The sequence below is a fragment of the Enhydra lutris genome, unplaced genomic scaffold, assembly GCF_002288905.1.
Source record: "Enhydra lutris kenyoni isolate GAN:26980312 unplaced genomic scaffold, ASM228890v2 scaffoldscaffold12, whole genome shotgun sequence".
Taxonomy (NCBI): domain Eukaryota; kingdom Metazoa; phylum Chordata; class Mammalia; order Carnivora; family Mustelidae; genus Enhydra; species Enhydra lutris.
In genome coordinates, this window is record NW_019154096.1 from 32,576,013 (window position 1) to 32,594,086 (window position 18,074).

Below are 18,074 nucleotides of genomic sequence, written 5' to 3' on the forward strand. Positions count from 1 at the left end.
GGCAGGTCCCTGTGCCTCTCTGAGCTTCAGTTCTCTCATCTGTACAGTGGAGATCAGAACTTGCAAAATGCTGGCCCGGAGGTCCTATCTATGTTGTGGATATGTTGTTTTCAGCTCATTCAATGTTTATTCTAAAATTTGTTCCCAACACTTAAAAATGGGGAGATTTCAAAAAAAAAATGGGGAGATTTCCATAAAGCCCAAGATTTTCAGATTTTGTTGAAAAAAGAGAAGATCCACTGTACTGGGTCCATAGTCTCACGTACACAATTGGCTGGCCTGGGAAGCAGCTGCCCCTCTAACTGGGGTGTTTGGACACAGCGCTGTCTCCCCTCACTCCCTAGAGACTTGCCTAGTATGTTTCACTGTGTATGTCACTGCCTGGCCCCCTAGGTGTCTGAATTTGTCACTCCTGAATGTCAGCGTGACCTGTCTGTTCTTTGGCTCTATGATACCTAAAGTAATCCCACAGGATCCCCAGGTGACAAAAGCCATTAACATCCTGAATGAGAAGCCACTTTAGCCGAGTGGAGAGAAACTGCTGTTTCTGAGGATGACACAGAATCTATAAATAGCCTCAGAGCCATCTGAGTGCTGACACCTGCCCAGTCTCACCTGGGCCGGGAGTCCTCGAGGGCTGGGCATGCTTCCGTTCGGGGCTCAGCCCAGGGACCATCCCTCCTCCTGATGCCGCTGAGGACAGTACAAGTAAGGATGACATCACAGCTCAGCCTGTGGGGAAGGTGGAAATTTCTTCGGCTTAAGCAGGAGGGAGTGATGACATTTGATTTTTCAAAGGGGGTAGGAGTAACATGAGTGAATGAGGCTAGTTCTCAGTCTGGAGTCGTAGGGATGGGGGCACTGCACCATCCATGGCTCCCCAGTGCTATCCAATAACGTTATACCTCAGCCTGGCCTTCAGGACCCTCTGTGATTTCCCCCTACCCACACCCCAGGCTTTCAGCTTATGGTCAACATTGCAGCCTTTCCTTGAAGGTACCCTGGCCTGCCTCTGGCTCATTCCCCCTCTGGGGACATCTTTGTGTCTCTGCCCCCTCAAATGTGGTTGTGTCCAGGCTGATCCCCCCAGGCAGGAACCATCTTCCCTGTCCCTTGAGTTCCACAGCCTCCTCTGGCTAACTCCTCAGCCTCTCTCTTGCTGTGTTGTCTGTCCTTGGATTGTCTCTCTTGCCCTCCCCACCCCATTCCCAGCTCCATGATGGCAGCGGGAAGGATCTGGCCTATGCAGTACACCCTGGCCCTGGGATCAGAGTCCTCCCAGCTCCAACCCTCCAGCCCCAGGCAACTCACTCTCTTGTCTCTTAGGACTTTCCTTCCCCACCTGCAAAATGGAACTGCCACCCAGGCTATGGTGGGGAAGCAGACACACTAAGGGCCGGGGAAGGGCTCCAAGAGCTAAAGTGCTTGAGTGAATGAAGGCAGCTCTTCCCTGGGTTAGGGCTGCTCAGGTTTCGTTGGGGTAGGGGATAGACGGAGGCTTCCCCTGAGGAGCAGGCTTGAAGGACCACAGGGCACCATTAATCCACCCGGTGTAGCGAAGGGCTGTGTGAACGAAGGAACTGGAACCGACATGGGAGGTGGTTCCTCTCTTCCTCTTTCAAATCGACAGTATGCACTGATGCGGGGCTGGGGGGTGGGGGGGATCTGGGAGACTCCTGAGGGCCCCAGATGGGGCAGGGGGCAAGCCGACTCCCCATTCAGCCCTGCTCTACTTCAGGGCATGATAATCATTAGAAAGTGAGGCTCCATCCTGGGCTGGACCCTGGGGAGCCTCTGGGCTCCAAGATGCAGCTGGGCCATCACTGAGTGACCAGGCTCCTCCTGGGCCAGGAGAAGAGAAGCGGACTGTAAACTTCTAGGAAAGGGCCAAGGCCAGAATTCTAATGAGCCTAAGACATGCTGCTTTAACCTCACGAACTTACTCGGGCCAGCATTTTGCCGTCTTACCCCTTCCCAGGAGCTGATTCAGGTCTCAGTTCAAGCCCACACCCTAAGGTTCAGCCTCCACCCTCTTCTTGGGCCCCTTGGACCTCTGAGCCCCTGCAGCTGAGACCCACTGCTGTCGCAGCCCTAGACCTGAAGCGAAGACAGTCTAGATCCCATCCATCACTGATGCTCACAGCACAGCACTTAACGGTCGACACACGCCTCTCTCTCTTGCTCATGTTACCCTTGAAACAGACCTAGGAAGAAGCAGAGTAAGGACTACCACCCCATCTTGATTCTCCAGTGGGGAAACTGAGGCTCAGAGAGGTCTGACAGGTGCAGGCTGACAGGGAAAGGTGCAGGGTGCTCCTAGTCCCAGGCTGTGCCTTCCTCACTCTGGGTCCTTATTTCCCATCTGGAGAGCACAGGTGTTTGGTGAGATGCTCTGCCTGGGCCCCTATTATTTACCAACTGTGGACCCCCACCCCTACCACGCTTCTATGAAGCCCCTCAACACGTGGGGTAAATTCTCCTCACCAGGGTTCTCAGCTCCCCTTCTCTTCCTGCCTTACCTTTTCACTTTTCCTTGCATTCCCTGTGGAATCACCCCTGTACTGTGTGACCTGCAGGTGTGTTCTTGGGGTGACTGGGGTGGGAGGGAAGCCAGCAGCCAGCTGATCCTGTTGCTAGGGTCCAGAACTGTCCGCCTATGGCATTGGGGAGGGGGCATCGGACCCAACCCCGTGGAGAGCTGGAGCCCCGCCAGAGCCCGCTGGGACCTGCTGAGTTCCAGTTGTGTGGGAAGACGATCTGGTGTCCAGAAGCATCTGGATAAAGGGCCAGACTAGGACTCGGAGGCCTGTGGTCAGCAGGGGAGGGGTCCCTGCCTGTGTCCTCCTGCACCTCTCACTCTTGTCCACCTCTCACCTCCACCTTCTTTGTCTCTCACCCACTGTCTCTCTTGATCTCTCCGTCTGCAGGGTCTATGGGTGGAGGGGAGGCCTATACAGGGGCTCAAACGGAGATTTTTGTTATATTCAAATAAAAACATATGGATGCCCTTATTTTGGAGTTAACCACGTTTTAGCATACTTCCCTCTCTCTGTTTTTAATCTGGGACGCTTACAAAATGGAACCGACCCCCTTTTGCCAGGTCCTGTCTGCCCCTCAGGTCTCTGGTCCTTGGGGAACCGGTTGCAAGGAGCTCACGCTCCGTCGCCCCAGCCGCCTGGCTGTGCCGCCCGCTACGGCCGCCAGGGGTCGCCCGCGAACAGGCCCGGAGGGGGCGTGCAGTGCGGATGGGGGCGGGGCCTCGAGGCCGGCCCGACCAATAAAGACGGAGGCGCGGGGCAGTGGCTGACTCCAACCTCTGCGCGCGTAGCCGTCGCTTCCGCCGCCTCCGCTCCTGCCGCCGCTCTCCCGCCCCGACCCGCAGCCGCGATGCTGGCGCTGCGCTGCGGTCCCCGCCTGCTCGGCCTGCTCCCCGTCTCGCGCTCCGCGCCGCTGCGCCTCCCCGCGGTCCGCGCCTGCAGCAGCAGCAGCAGCGGCGGCGGCTCCCGCGACTCGTCCTCTTCCTCCCGGAATCCGCTCGTGTACCTGGACGTGGGCGCCGACGGGCAGCCGCTCGGTCGCGTGGTGCTGGAGGTGAGCGTACTGCACGGGGACGCGCCCGGCGCTGTGCCCAACTGGCTGGGAGACCTTGCCTCCCACACCTGGCCATGGGCCTCAGTTTCCCCATCCCTAGAGGGGGGCATCAGATTGGTCTCTTCCGGTATCCTCTCGGCACTTTGGAGTAGTGGAGGCGGGAGGGAGGGCAAGTGTGGAGGAGAAAGCTCAAGGTCAGATCGGGGACTGTGGGATCCCGGCCGTGCTGGCTGGCCCCGAGGTCGGGGAGAGGTCCTGCGACCTCGCGGGGTCAGCGCCCAGACCCGGGAGCTCGAGGTTGGGTGTCGAGGGGGCTCGAGGGTCTGGGCAGCGGGCGGGCGGGGTGCTCACGTGGCTGCCCTTGCGTAATGCGGTGCCGGCCCCGCCCCCTCGGTGGGACTCACCCCGCCTCCCCGCGCTGGGGCAGGAGCAGAGGTGGTTTCAGGCCAGCCGGCCTCCTCTCCTGCAGGGCGGGCCTTGGGGGCTTCTACCCCCAGACGGACCCGGACGGCCCCCCGCAAGTCGGGGTAGAGTGCCCAGGGGACCTGCATCCCAACTCCAACCCCGCCACGCTCCCGGACTCACAAAGTAAGAAACAAGTAGGGGGAACAAATGGGGAAGCTCAGGTGTGGCTCTCAAGCCAGACCCTCTTTTGAACAGAGGAACCTCTGGTAGGCCTCAGTTTCCCTTCTGGAAAATGGAGACCACTCTCCTTACTCCCCTTTATTTTGTGGTTTTGTGCCAGGGTGGCTTTTGAAGCTTGGACTCAAGAGGCCTGCTTAGATGGGGCTCTAACCTCTCCTTACCCACCCACCCACTCCCCTGCCTTGAAGCCTGTTTTCCCTCTGTGCATTGAGCTTGGACTGGCACCTCTCCCGGCCCTGAGTCTCTGATGCTTGGGGTCAAGCTGTATAAGCTCTGCCAGTTTTGCCCCTGGTAGTAGGCCAGGATGGCACTGTCATCTCTTCTGATAGCTAGGGAAACTGAGGCTGCCTCCTCCCAGCCTGGGTTCAGGAAACAACTGGCGGAGATGATAGCTGCCCTGGCTGCCTCCTGCCGAGGGCTGGGAGCCCCGCAAGTGGATGGGGCTCCTTAGCCGCTGTGGGGGTTGGTTGGTGAGGAGGTTTCTTCTATCACCTACTTCTGGACTGACCATCTTCTCTTGGCCCCTTCCCTCCCCACAGCTGAAGGCAGATGTCGTCCCAAAAACAGCAGGTAAGACGGGACTTGGGGCATTCTGAGTCTGGTCTAGATGGAAGAGAGAGGGGCCAGGCCAGATGGGTGGGATGGTGAGAGGAGTTGGGGCACCAAGACCCACAACCAGATGAGAGTTCCACATGAGGCTCAGCTGCTGGGTAACCCTGTGGCAACTTTCTGTCCCTCTCTGAGCCTCGGTGTTGGCCCTGCCCACCAGTCCAGTATAGCCTTATATAAATTTCCACCGGGACCCCTTCCTCCCTTTTGGTGCCCAGTGGGGCAGTGGCTGCATGGCCTGGGGATTCCCTGCCAGGAGCCTGTGCTCTTGTCACAGTGCTTGGACACTGGGACACTGAGCTGTGAGAAGGTGACCTGCCCTGGGTAGCACAGCCAGAACAGACCCAGGGAGCAGGCATGGGGTCTTTCTACCCCCTGTTCACCTCCTGGGGGGTAAAAGGGTGCTGGCTTGAACAAGTTGTGACCCTGGAGTTGAGGCCTGGCCCTGCTGATCTCTGTCTTCCTTCAACCCTCAGAGAACTTTAGAGCCCTGTGTACCGGGGAGAAGGGCTTCGGCTACAAAGGCTCTACTTTCCACAGAGTGATTCCATCCTTCATGTGTCAGGTACAGCAGCCCTGTCTGCCTCACTTCCCTGTTGGTGGGCGGGGGGGACAGCAGGGGCCACCTTATAGGGTGGTTGTGAGATACTGAATGGAGAGGACGCATTACTCTCTTGGCCCGTCTTCTCACTCAGAGAGGGTGGAGTGGGTTGGGTGGCCCTGGCGGTTGAGCAACAGAGCCAGGGGCAGGATGGGCTGGCAGGGAACCGGCATTGAGATCCAGCTGTGCATGGGGGCGGGGAGTAGATCTTCAGGCTTTGCAGGATCAGCGTATTTAGGCCGTCTCCGGCCACGTGCCCTTGTGTGTCCCACTGAGTGCTTGGCGTGGGAGGTTGGGAGGGAGGGAGGGAGACGGCTCCAACAAGAACGCATGGGTCTGGACTCGGAGCTTCTCCTTTAGAGCGGGGCATCTTTCTTGGTTAAATGAATGTTCTTTAGTCATGTGTGCTGCCTGTTTTTTCAAAAACCTCAGTAAGGCTGTGTCAGAAGTTTGGGGATAGAGGAGGACAGCAAGAACTTCCCAGAGTCAGGACCCCAGCTATGCTGGGGGTTGTCCTCTGTTAGATCAGGCCCCGTAAGACAGGGGTTGGTGTCTTGAGGCCAGCAGGCCATAGAGGCAGGGACATGAGTGTCATGATCTCTTTGAAGTCCTTCCTGCCCAGAGTTCTCTGCCCCATTCCCTCCACTCCTCCCTGGGGCTGTCATCCTCTGCAGTGAGTGGCGGTGGGTTGGGGCTGGGCCTGCTGATGTGTCCAATGTGATGACTGCAGGGACAGGAAGGGAGGCTGTGGCTGTGGGACATGCCTGGCTAGGCCTGTGGCTCTCTGCCGCAGAGGCCCTCCCAGCTCTGCCTGAGGGAGGCAGTGGATGAAGAAGAAGCTGAAGGCACTGTCCTGAGCCGGGTGAGGGTCTTCCTCTGAACAGCAGCTGGCAGGAGCGGGCCCTTCCAAGGCTGGAGGGCTCTCTGAGGCATGAGTTGGTGGCACGGGAGGCTGAGGCCAGGGTTTTGAATCATCCTGTCTGAGGACACCTTACTGGCATTTGTGGGTGCTTAGGTCAGGCTGGTCGGGTCATCTCTCTCACCTGAAGGCCATATCTCAGGAAGATAGCCGTGAGTCCTTGGCCAGGGGCTGGGCTCTTCCGGCCACCGTTCCCTTGGAAACCTCGGGCAAGCTGTGAGGAGGGATGCCAGACCCGGGGGGACTCCGTCCTGGGTCTGCAAGGTGTAGGGAGGCCGCGAGGCCTGGTGATGGGGGAGAAGTGGGGCTCAGCATAGGGAATTGGCTCTGTGCCAGCTGCTGCTCCCCCCGCCCCTCCAGACCATACTTGGGAACACGGACTCCCTGGTCTCCTCCTTGTCTCCCCTCCAAGAGCTGTAGGTAGAAAATTCTAGGTCACTATCTACAAATCATTGCAGAATAGCTATTCGATCCTGTGAAAGTCTTTTAAAAAACCTGCCCAAATTAAAAAGTGGATCATTTGGAAGGTAGGGTAGTGATTAATGGCAGAAAACATTGAAGCTAGGAGTCCGGACATCTTTGGTTGTTTTCTGACCCCTTGGCCTGCGGGGCTTCTGGCTGGGTAGGCCCCAAGTGGGTTGGGGGCCACGTCCCTGCACCACAGCAGCCTTCTCCTGCCAGCTCTGGTGGTTGGCTGCTCAGAAGGTGCTCTGTGCTCACAGGCGGGAGACTTCACCAACCACAATGGCACCGGGGGCAAGTCCATTTATGGAAGCCGCTTTCCTGATGAGAACTTCACACTGAAGCATGTGGGACCAGGTGAGTGGGGGCCACCATTCCCCGTTCTGAGTGCCCTGAGCTCTGACCCGGCTGCTGGCCTGCCTACCCGGCCCACCATGCCCACCACAGTTGGGAGGCCGGGACCGATTTCCCGATACCCAGCGATGCCCCTTCCCTCCTTCAGCACTCTGGGTTGGAGTGTTGGTTTTCCTGGAGCTTTGTCGTGTTGAGCTCTCCGTTTAAAAACAAGTCTTTCTTTGAGAAGCTGGGGAGAAAGCCTTTCAGCAAAACCTAGCATTGTGTCACGTTTAAGACCCAGCATGCAGTGCGCCAAACTCCCATGCTGGCTCTGCCATGGAGAGCTTCCACAAGGCCCTGTCCTTCCTGTGGCAGCACAGGGGGGATGGGCCCCAGGGAGCCAGTCATCCTCTGGGCCCTGCTTATGCTCTTCAAGCTCCAGGACCGTCAGACCCCAGTGTCCTTGCTGTGCTGGAAATTGTCTGCTCTTGTGAATGGTTCCCCAGTGAGGGGCCTCCTGGGGCAGCCTGGCTCACTCCTGCCTGTTCTGTAGGTGTCCTGTCCATGGCGAACGCAGGCCCCAACACCAACGGCTCCCAGTTCTTCATCTGCACCATAAAGACAGACTGGTGAGTTCCTTGCCCCGGGCTCCACATGAGGGCTGGCCTTGAAGTCAGAAAAGGGTTTGTGTGCTTCCGGGGGAGGGTAGCATGAGGCTGGACCATACTCTGGGGCGGCAGCCCTCCGCTGGGATGTGTGTCCCTGTGGGAGAAGGTAAAGTTCATGAAAGGACTGAGGGGGAATTTGGGTTGTTCTTAGAACTGTGTCTGTGTTAGGCTTCTGTTTGCTGTCAGTTGGAATTTCCTCCATGTGTTGTGCCAAAGGACTTGTACCACATCCGTCTGGGACATACTGTAGAACTCACGGGCCTCAAGGTGGCCTGTGGTGGAAGCCTATTTGCTTGGTTTAACCTGTTGTTTCCCGGCTTACCTTGATCTTGGAACGCACCATGGAGGTCTGTGGCCCACTTGCCTGTGGATTTTAGAGGTGTCTTCCCTGGTCGCTGTCCCACTACCTAATAAGTTCCTCTGTCCAGAGTTCCCTGCATCCTAGCCCTGAGGCATATGGGGTTGAGGAGACATTAGCTGGACAAGAGCTAAGACTTCACAAAGCCCATTTCCTAGGACTTTAGAGAGACCTGAGTGATAGATTGGTCCTGGTTGTCTCTAGCCCCCAGGCCAGAAGGGACACAGATGTCAGGGCTGGGCAGGTGCCTGCTGGCTCTTCCTGCCCTTTGCTACTTCCATGGAACCTCTGATGGGTCCTGCAGTTCTGCCCCAGGTGGTAACCAGTTTTGGCCTTGCTGGCACTGGACTAAGGGGCTGTTTAGATTCTTGAAAGTCTCTCAGATGGAGAGAGCCACACGTGCTGTCTTGGCTCTTACCTTGTCACTCGTGACCATTAAGATTGTTCCATTTACACGGACTTCTTATTTCCTGGGAGGAGTTTAACACCCTGTTATCTCCCTGTGCAGAACAAGAATAATTCACTTTTCGTAGATGAGGTTACCAGGATTCAGGTTAAGTGGCCCAGGACAAGGTCACACGGCAGAGGAGGCAGCACAGGCCCCAGAAAGGAGAGACCCTCTGGTCTGTTTGGGGGCGCTCAGCAAGGCCTCGTGCCAGAGCTGTGAGGGCAGGGTCCAGATTTTCCGTGTGGGTCCCTTTCAGAATTGCCATCTCTGCTAAATAGTTCCACGACCAGGTGACCATGACATTGGGTGACATTGCACTACTCTTACTCTTACCTGGCTCGACTCACAGGTTGGACGGCAAACATGTCGTGTTTGGCCACGTCAAAGAGGGAATGGATGTCGTGAAGAAAATAGAATCTTTCGGTTCCAGGAGTGGGAAAACGTCCAAGAAGATCGTCATCACGGACTGCGGCCAACTGAGCTAACTGGCCACGGCCACAGGGCGCTAGGCCGGTAGTAGCTGCACTCATGTTGACTAACCTAGGCGGCCACCTCAGGCGCCAGCAGCGGTGCCCCGTCCGGGTGCCTGTGCGCCTTCCACCATCACTATGTGCTGGAGCGAGACCTCTCCTGAGCATCAGATCTCTACCAGGCCCGCCATGCTGCTTCCCCAGCGTCCACCCTCCCTCACCGCCCCATTTCTAGACACCCATCACAGATGTGATATCACCACTCCTCATCTGGCCAGCCCAAGGTCACCCGTGCCTTGGACATTGGGGTGGTGATGGCTTAGCTTCAGGGACAGGTTGCTGCCCTTTCCTCGACTGAGGGGGGGAAGGCCAGCTGTTGCAAAAGGGCCATTATATCTCTTCTAATTGAAATAATTCAATTAACAAGATTGCCTAGAGACGAAGCTGTGACACTAACTGCCCTGTGCTGTGGCAGGACCCCAGTTGGTGGCTGAAGCCACGGAACCCCAGAGCTTGGCCTTTGGAACACGATTGGGGCTTTAGTGAAGGGGCCACAGCCACAGCACTTATCCCAGCCACTGTGAATCCTTTTGGTTTGCTGCTGTGGTTTTGAGGGGAGACCGTGGGGGCAGATGCAGACGAACCTGGGAACAAACCACCATGAACTGTGCCCAGTCCGTGAGTTGGTGAAGAATGGAAGTGGCCCGGACATGTCTTTTCTGGAGGGCTTTGATTTTTCTGTGGTTAATAAATCTACTGATTTTGTATGTAATACACTTGTGGGACATTTATTTGTGTTCACTTGAAATGTGAAAATAAATCCTATTTTCTGTAGAAGACTGTCTGGTGTCTGGTGGTTTTAGGAAGCAGGGTTTACAGCTCAAGTATTTGGACCCAATCTTTACTGAGTTACCACACACACGTCTGGGCTACCCTGAGGGTTTTTACTTGGACCATCTCATTTAATCACTCCAGCAACCAAGGGTGGTGCTGTTATCCTCAGAGATGAGATGGGCTCAGACAAGATATCTTAGAACCCATAGCCTGGCTGTGAGCACTGGCTGACCCCCCACCCGCCAGAATCCCAGCTCCACCTCTTGGTGACCCCGAGTCTGTTTTCCTCAGCTGCAAAATGGGGTAGCAGTAATGCCTGGCTCACAAGGTGGAGAGAGGCCAAGGTGATCCGTGCAAAGTGCGCAGCATGGGGCCTGGCCCATCATTTTAATGCGTGCTCTGGAGTGACAGATGATGACATTTCCCATGTCAGAGTCTTAGAGAAGGATCTGTGATCATCAGAAGTTAGGTGTGGAGTTGACTATCCTAGATTTGCTGCTTACATTTGGAATTCTAGGTGATTCTGAGGTGACGGGGAAGGCAGACTGGGGAGTGGGAGGGCAGGCCAGCGATGGCAGTTCGAGTAGTAGAATCATTGTATTCTGCTCATAATATGAACAGAGTTATTTCACCTTGGGGTTCCCAGGGTCCGGTTATGTGTGCTTCCTGTCATTCTGAGGTCACAGTGGCTGGAGTTGGGCCGTTTGGAGTCCTGGAGGGTTTCCATGAGGGCAGTTTCCAGAGCTCAGTTGCAAGGACTAGGAGCCCAGCTAGACTAGTACTTTTTAAACAATTCTTAAGAGCTGTAGGGTCCTCAGAACAAGGGGGAGACATGGGCCCCTACACCCCATTTTCAATCAGATACCCTCTTTTTTCTTATTGGAGCTCTACAAGGGGTTTCATTTGAAGAGAGGGATCTTGAACCCAACAGTAATCATGATAATGGTGATAATAATTGGTAATTAATCATCCAGTCCAACATTTTACAGATGGGGGAACTGAGGCCCCAGCGGGGTCACCATGGCCCCAGGCAACCCTGCGAGTTGGTTGGCAGAACGGGCTTAGAACCTCGGACACGCCAATCCAGAGGGCTCCCTGTGGGGGCCTCCCCCAATGCCCCTTGGTCCTCTGATCCCCACATTCAAAGCTCATGATTTCTGAGGTCAGAGCCACAACTTCTGTCCCTGTGGAGTTTTCTCCTGACCTCTGGGACCCTAGGGAAACAGTGGTGCTGGTGGCAAGCATGAGGGGCCTCCCCTCAAGTTGTGGCCAGTCAACCCCATGGTGATTTCTGAGGCATTTTGGTCACAGAGCCCGTGGGGCTTGTGCTGACCCCACAGAGCCTTTCCTTTTCCATGAGCACAGAGTGTGTGTGTGTGTGTGTGTGTGTGTGTGTGTGTGTGTGTGTGTCCGTCCCTCCATCCAGAGGAGTGCGGTATGGCACAGGGGACTGGAATGCAAGAACTGCCCAAACTCGGAGTTTCCTGAAGATGGGGCCCCTCACTCCACTCTCCAGTTCTTTCCTAAGCACCCTGCTCGGGGGCCTGGGCTGGTCTTCCTGGATCAAGCGGGAGCCTGATACACAGATAAGAGGGTGACTTATTGGCACGCGGCACCTAACACATGAAAGAAGCAGTGAGTCACACACATGCTCTCGGATGTGATCCCGTGACGTCATGGGAGCCCGGTGTGTAAACATCTGAAATATCGTTTTTCTGAGGTAACATCTGACAAGCTTTTCAAAATGACTTCGCTGAGGTATGGTTTGCATATAACAGAACTCACATATTTAAGTGTACAGCTCCATCCCTTTTGACAAATTCACACAACAGATGAAGTTCTAGAACATTTCCACCTCTCCAGCGTCGTCCCTATGTGCCTTCCGGGGCTGCCACTGAGTCCTGTCACCGTACGCGCCTCTTGCCTATTCTGGGACTTGGTATATATGGAGTCATGGAAGATTTGCTTTCTGCGTCTGACTCCCTTCGTGGAGCACGTGTGGGGATGTGGGGAATTTAACACACTTCTGGACTCTAGCATGTTGCTCCATGAAAAGGAATGTCTGTGAATATTTCCCAGGAGTCCTGGGGGGTGGTAACGCATGAAGAGTCCTGGGCCACACCTGAGACCTATTGAATACAGATCTCCATGGGTAGGATCTAGGAATCTGAATTTTAAAATAATAGTTCGAAGGTTTGAGAATTTGAGCACAGGCCAGGGTGGGCGAGACTCAAAAGGAAACCACCAGACCACTAGTGTCCTTGGTTGCTTCTGGAAACACTTTTTGCTGGAAGCTCTGGGAATCTGGAGCAAGCCCTCCACTTTCAGAAAGTGCCTTGTGACTCTGGGATGGTGAGGCGGGGCCACCTATCCAGCCCAAGCTTTGTGGGCCACTGCTCTTCCTAGGGCTAGCAAACATGGCTTCCTAAGGCCTCGGGGCAGTGAGGTGCCTTTGAGGGGCGGACCTCTGTGTGGTGGCCTCAGCTCTTCCTTTGTCATCAAGAGAAGGGTCCGGCTTATGTGGGTTCAGACTGGACAACATTTCTCAATGAGTGGCTTCTGGAAGCCAGAAGTCAGTTGGGTGTCCAGGCCACTGGAACAGGGTGGATAGAGAAAGTCTTGGCACCACTGAGCCTCCCAGATCAGTCTCAGCCTTATGAGGCTGTCCAGAATTATGATGGTACTATTATTATTATTGTAACACTATGATGGTTAATTTTATGTGTCAATTTGAATGAGCCATGGGGGGCCCAGACATTGGGTCAAGCATTATTCTGGATGTGTCTGTGAGGGTGTTTCTGAAGGGGATTAACTTTCCAGTTGGTGGGTGGGGCTCATCCAGTTGGTTAAAGACCAGAATAGAACCAAAGGCTGAGTAAGAAGAACTCCTACCTAATTGTGCTGGAACGTCAGCCTTCTGCCCCCCAACCGAAACATCTGCTCTTCTTGGGGCTCCAGTATGCTGGCTGTTGGAGTGGAGCTTCCACACATCGGTGCTCCCGATTTCCAGGCCTTCAGACTTGGACTGGAGCTACACCAACGGCTCTTCAGGGTTTCCAGCTTGCCAACTGCAGATCTTGGAACTCCTCAGCCCCCATAATTATGTGAGCCAATTCCTTATAATAAATCCTGTTTTATACACACACACACACACACACACACACACACACTATTGGTTCGGTTTCTCTGAAGAATCCCAGCTCATTTTTCTTTTCTTGTAAAACCAAATACACTTGTAAAAATTCAAAAGTTCCATAAATATAAAATAGAGAATCTAAATTACCCGTAACCCTATTATATTAATAATTGCTATGGGTTCTGCATTGGCTTAGGATAGAGAAGCCACAAGAAACATTGTTGCCCCAACAACAATAGAAGGGTGGGTAAGCTATGAAGTCGTGACTTCTCTTGAGTTCATCAGAAAGGCAACTAGGTCATCTGAGTTCCGAGGAGAGAGGACAGCCAAACCATCTCACCTGTGGCAGAGCACTGCAGAAAGACCCGGCCACAGGACAAGTGAGGAAGATGAAATCCAGTAAAATTTTATTTAATTGTAAGGGCAAAGGAGGGCCGATTTGTCTGGAATGGCTGGAGCCCCCTGTGCACAGAGCAAGTTCACATTGGCTCGCAGGGTGTCTCCCCCAGCCAGGCCTCCGCCAGATGCTCAGGAGAAAGGCCTGAGACCTGCCTCGCTGCTGACAGTCCACAGTGATCTACAGTTCCTGGCATGAGGCCTTGCTCACTTCCTCAGATGTTCTCCTATGAAGCAAAATTCTTAATTCGCTAGGGAAAGGGCAGCATTCCCTTCATCCCCAGGAAGAGGTAAAAGTTCATGCTGAGTGGGGGAAAGGTAGAATAGAACATCCTCTAACCCCCTGGGAAGGACAAGAAGCCAACCAGGGCCTGAGAACCCATTCAGGTACCAACCGGAAATCAGCTACCCCTGGAGAGGAACAGACGCACACCCAAGACATACCTAAGACTGAAGCCAGACCAGGACCACGTGCCCCCCTCCCTCCACCTTCCCAGCTTGCGGGGAAGGAAAGGCATAGAGACAGATACCTTCTATGCCACACTGAGCTGAAAGTGGGGTACAAACATTGAGACAAAGCCTTCCACACCCCGACTTCTCCCCAAGGACAGTTGGCCGCTGCTATAGGAGTCCACGGGGCTCCAAAAGGAAGGACAGTGATGACACAACCCAAACCCAGCTCAACTTCTGCCTCCATCGACTAATTTCCCACAATAGACTCAAAATACAGAGCAGCACGCCCGTTGGCCAGAGTGTACACCACACTGCTGTCTCTTCTATTGTTCAAGTAACGTTCAGCATTCAAGGAAGAAACACTGTTGGTCACTAAAGCCATCAACAGAATCAGACTCAACTACAACCCTCCCAGAGGGGGGACATTAAAATAACTGGGATTACTATGTGGAAGTATCTAGTAGGAGAAAGATGGACAACATGCACAAACAGATGGGGAGTAACTTTAGCAGAAATTATAAGAAAGAGTCTAGTGGAGACGCTACAAGGGAAAAAAAGAAAAAAGATATGTATATATACCAAAAACGACCCCAGAAATGGAGACATCCTCAGATGAGCTCAAGAGTAAAGACAGCACTGCTGAGGAATGTATCTGATTTGCCGAAGGATTATGGATACGACACCAATGTATCATCAACAAAAGAAAAACACAAACAAACAGATAAATTAGGCTTCATTTTAATTAGAATTAAAAATGTTTGTGCCGCAGAGGACGCCATCCAGAGAGTGAAAAGCCATGCAATGGGAGAAACCGATTACTGATGCTAGGACGTAACAGAGTCCACCTGCTTTGGAAAACAGTCCGGCATTTCCTGAGATGACTGCGCAGAGTCACCAAGTCCACTCCGGGGTATACATCGGAGAGAAATGAACTTCTACACAGTGACTTTTATGCTAACGCTTGCAGGAGCATTATTGATAACGGTCAGAAGTGGAAACAATCCAAGTGTTCCACAATGAGCAAACGGATCAAAACTGGTATGTCTGCACGGTGTAATGTTGTGTTTTTGTTTTTTTTTGAAGATTTTATTTATTTATTTGGCAGAGAGAGAGATATCACAAGTAGGCAGAGGCAGGCAGAGAGAGGGGGGGAAGCAGGCTCCCCGCTGAGCAGAGAGCCTGATGTGGGGCTCGATCCTAGGACCCTGGGATCATGACCTGAGCCGAAGGCAGAAGCTTTAACCAACGGAACCACCCAGGCGCCCCACGCACGGTGCAATGTTATTTGGCTATAAGAAGGAATGAGAAAAAAAAAAAAAAAAAAAAGAAGGAATGAGGTGCTGACCCGTGCTACCACCTGGGAAAAGTTTGAAAACATTATACTGAGTGAAAGAAGCCAGTCCCAGACCACAAACTATATGATTTCTTTTTTTTTTTTTTAATTTTTAAAGTTTATTTATTTATTTGATTGTGTTATGTTAGTCACCATAAAGCACATGATTAGTTTTTGTATATAATTTCATTCATATGAAATGTTCAGGACGGGAAAAATCTATCAAGGCAGGAAGTGGATTAGTGGTTACCTAAGCTGAAGAAGTTTGTGTCAGTGGGGGAATAAGTGGGTGATAGGTAAGTTGTATGAGGTTTCTTAATGCAATGATGGAAATCTCCTAAAATGGGCTCTTCTTGTGGTTGCCTGTCTCTGTGCCTAGACTAAAAACCATCGAATCGTGCACTTTAAATGATTGAATTGTATGACACGTGAACCATAGCTCAATATATACGCTTAAAAATATATATTAGCTGGTGCCAGTTTGGCTCAGTGGGTTAAGATTCTGCCTTCAGCTCAGGTCATGGTCTCAGGTCCTGGGATCAAGCCCCACATCTGGCTCTCTGTTCAGTGGGGAGCCTGCTTCTCCCTGTCTCTGCCTGACTCTCTGTCTACTTGTGGTATCTCTTTCTCTGTCAAATAAATAAATAAATAAATAAAATTTTTAAATATATATATATATTTAAATATATATATATACGTATTCGTGAAGTCTCACAATTAATTCTTTGGGTGTATGACCTGTTTTCTCTGGGTCCTCCTGTTCCTCTGGAAAGTGCTGAGGAATGAACTAGTTATGGGACTGGTGGTGGTGGGTCTTGGGCATTGCATTTCCAAGCACCTGCCCGGAGGAAGTGCTCACAGTGTTTGTAAGCAAGGAAGCCTGTTCCTCTCTGACACAGAAGGGAAGCTACTTCCACTGCTCAGGGAGGGGTGGAATGACGTGAGGGGTCAAGTTAGTCTTATTTCGATGCAATCAGATGTCCCTGTTACAAATTTCAGGATCCCATTCTTGCCCTTTCACATGAAAAACTTAGGGAGACTATGAGTTTATATTAATTTAAGATATGAATCGAAATTTAATTCAGCAAGCTGCACCATTAAATGTTTGTTTGATTTTAAGGGATATCAGCCTAGTGTCTGTAAGAAATGAGAGAATCTTTTTAGAGTTGTTATAGAAGCTTCGTGGTTCTTGACCAGAACTTAAGCTGAGAATTTGTCATTTTCTTTTGGTGAACTGTCAAGTATGCTCAGAATAATTCATCCCACATCACAGTCCTTATGGTCATCATTGCTGCTGTAATAGTCAAGTGGGGCAGCCACCCGGCCTCCCAAGGCACATGCTTCTCTCGTCACATAATCACAAGAGATAACGTGATTCATTGTGATGTCACAGCATGCCATGCGTTGCTAGCATTCCATTTCCCACTGGCAGGTAGTTCAGAGCTGCCTTCAAGCCCAAAGACACAGCCAAACAAATCTCTAAATCCCATCTTTGTTATTTCCTAGACCACTGGCCAGTGTTAATTCTATATTGGTCAGGGTCCAAACCTGATAGAGAAACAACCCAATAATTCTAACAGGGAAGGTTGAATATAAAATTTATATACTGGCACAAGAATACACATAGATTAATGGAACAGAATAGAGAGTCCAGAAATACACCCATGCTCTTATGATCAATTAATTTATGGCAAAGGAGGCAAGAATATACAATAGGGAAAAGACAGTCTCTTTAATAAACTGTGTTGGGAAAATAAGGACAGCTACAGAATGCCAAAGAATGAAAGTGGGCCAGTTTCTTACACCATACACAAAAGTAAACTCAAAATGGTTGAAAGACCTAAATGTGAGACCTGAAACCATACAATTCCTAGAAGAATACATAGGTGGTAATTTGACAACAGCTGTAGAAACATTTTTCTAGGTATTCCTCTTGAGGCAAGGGAAACAAAAGCAAAATTAAACTATTGGGACTACACCAAAATAAAACACTTTTGCACAGCAAAGGAAACCATCAACAAAACAAAAGGCAGCCTACTGAATGGGAGAAGATATTTGCAAATGTTGTATCCAATAAGGGGTTAGTATCCAAAATATATAAAGAACTTCTACAACTCAACACCAAAAATCTATAATCCATTTTAAAAATGGGCAGGGGATCTAAATAGACACTTTTTTCAAAGAAGAAATACAGATGGCTAACAGACACATGAGAAGATACTCAATATTGCTAATCATCAGGGAAATGCAAATGAAAACCACAACGAGATATCACCTCACACCTGTCAGAATGGCCAAAATCAAAAACATCAGAAACAATAAGTGTTAGGATGTGGAGAAACGGGAACCCTCTTGCACTGTTGGTGGGAATGCACACTGGTGCAGCCACTGTGGAAGGCAATATGGAGGTTCCAAAAAAAATTTTTAAATAGAATTAACATATGATCCAGTAATTCTACTACTGGGTATTTATCCAAAGAAAATGAAAACACTACTTTGAAAAGATATATGCACCCCTATGTTTATTACAGCATTATTTACAATAGCAATTATCCATTGCTAGTTGAATGGATAAAGAAGATGTGGTATATATACACCGTGGAATACTACTCAGCCATAAAAAAGAATAAAATTTTGCCATTTGTAACAACTTGGATGGACATAGAAGGTATAAAGTGAAATGAGTCAGTCAAAGAAAGACAAATACCTTAAGTTTTTGCTCGTATGTGGAATTTAAGAAACAAACAAAAAAACAGACTCTTAAATACAGAGAACAAACATGGTTGCCAGAGGGGAGGTGGGCAGGGGAATGGGT

General features: G+C 51.6%; 1 protein-coding gene across 1 annotated transcript; it reads left to right on the forward strand.

Moving 5' to 3' along the window:
* The first annotated feature begins 3,351 nt into the window (after nucleotides 1-3,351).
* Nucleotides 3,352-9,935, forward strand: LOC111145350 (peptidylprolyl isomerase F). The gene is made up of 6 exons (XM_022500205.1): nucleotides 3,352-3,591; nucleotides 4,776-4,806; nucleotides 5,322-5,410; nucleotides 7,088-7,184; nucleotides 7,717-7,792; nucleotides 8,987-9,935. The coding sequence occupies exons 1-6, from the start codon at nucleotides 3,388-3,390 to the stop codon at nucleotides 9,120-9,122; spliced, it is 633 nt and encodes a 210-aa protein (XP_022355913.1). The 5' UTR covers nucleotides 3,352-3,387; the 3' UTR covers nucleotides 9,123-9,935.
* Nucleotides 9,936-18,074: the final 8,139 nt, after the last annotated feature.

Coding starts and splice junctions, on each gene's coding strand:
- LOC111145350 (XM_022500205.1), top strand. CDS start 3,388: ATGCTGGCGCTGCGCTGCGGTCCCCGCCTGCTCGGCCTGCTCCCCGTC. Junction 4,807..5,321: donor TGTCGTCCCAAAAACAGCAG/GTAAGACGGGAC, acceptor TTCAACCCTCAG/AGAACTTTAGAGCCCTGTGT. Junction 5,411..7,087: donor TTCCATCCTTCATGTGTCAG/GTACAGCAGCCC, acceptor CTGTGCTCACAG/GCGGGAGACTTCACCAACCA.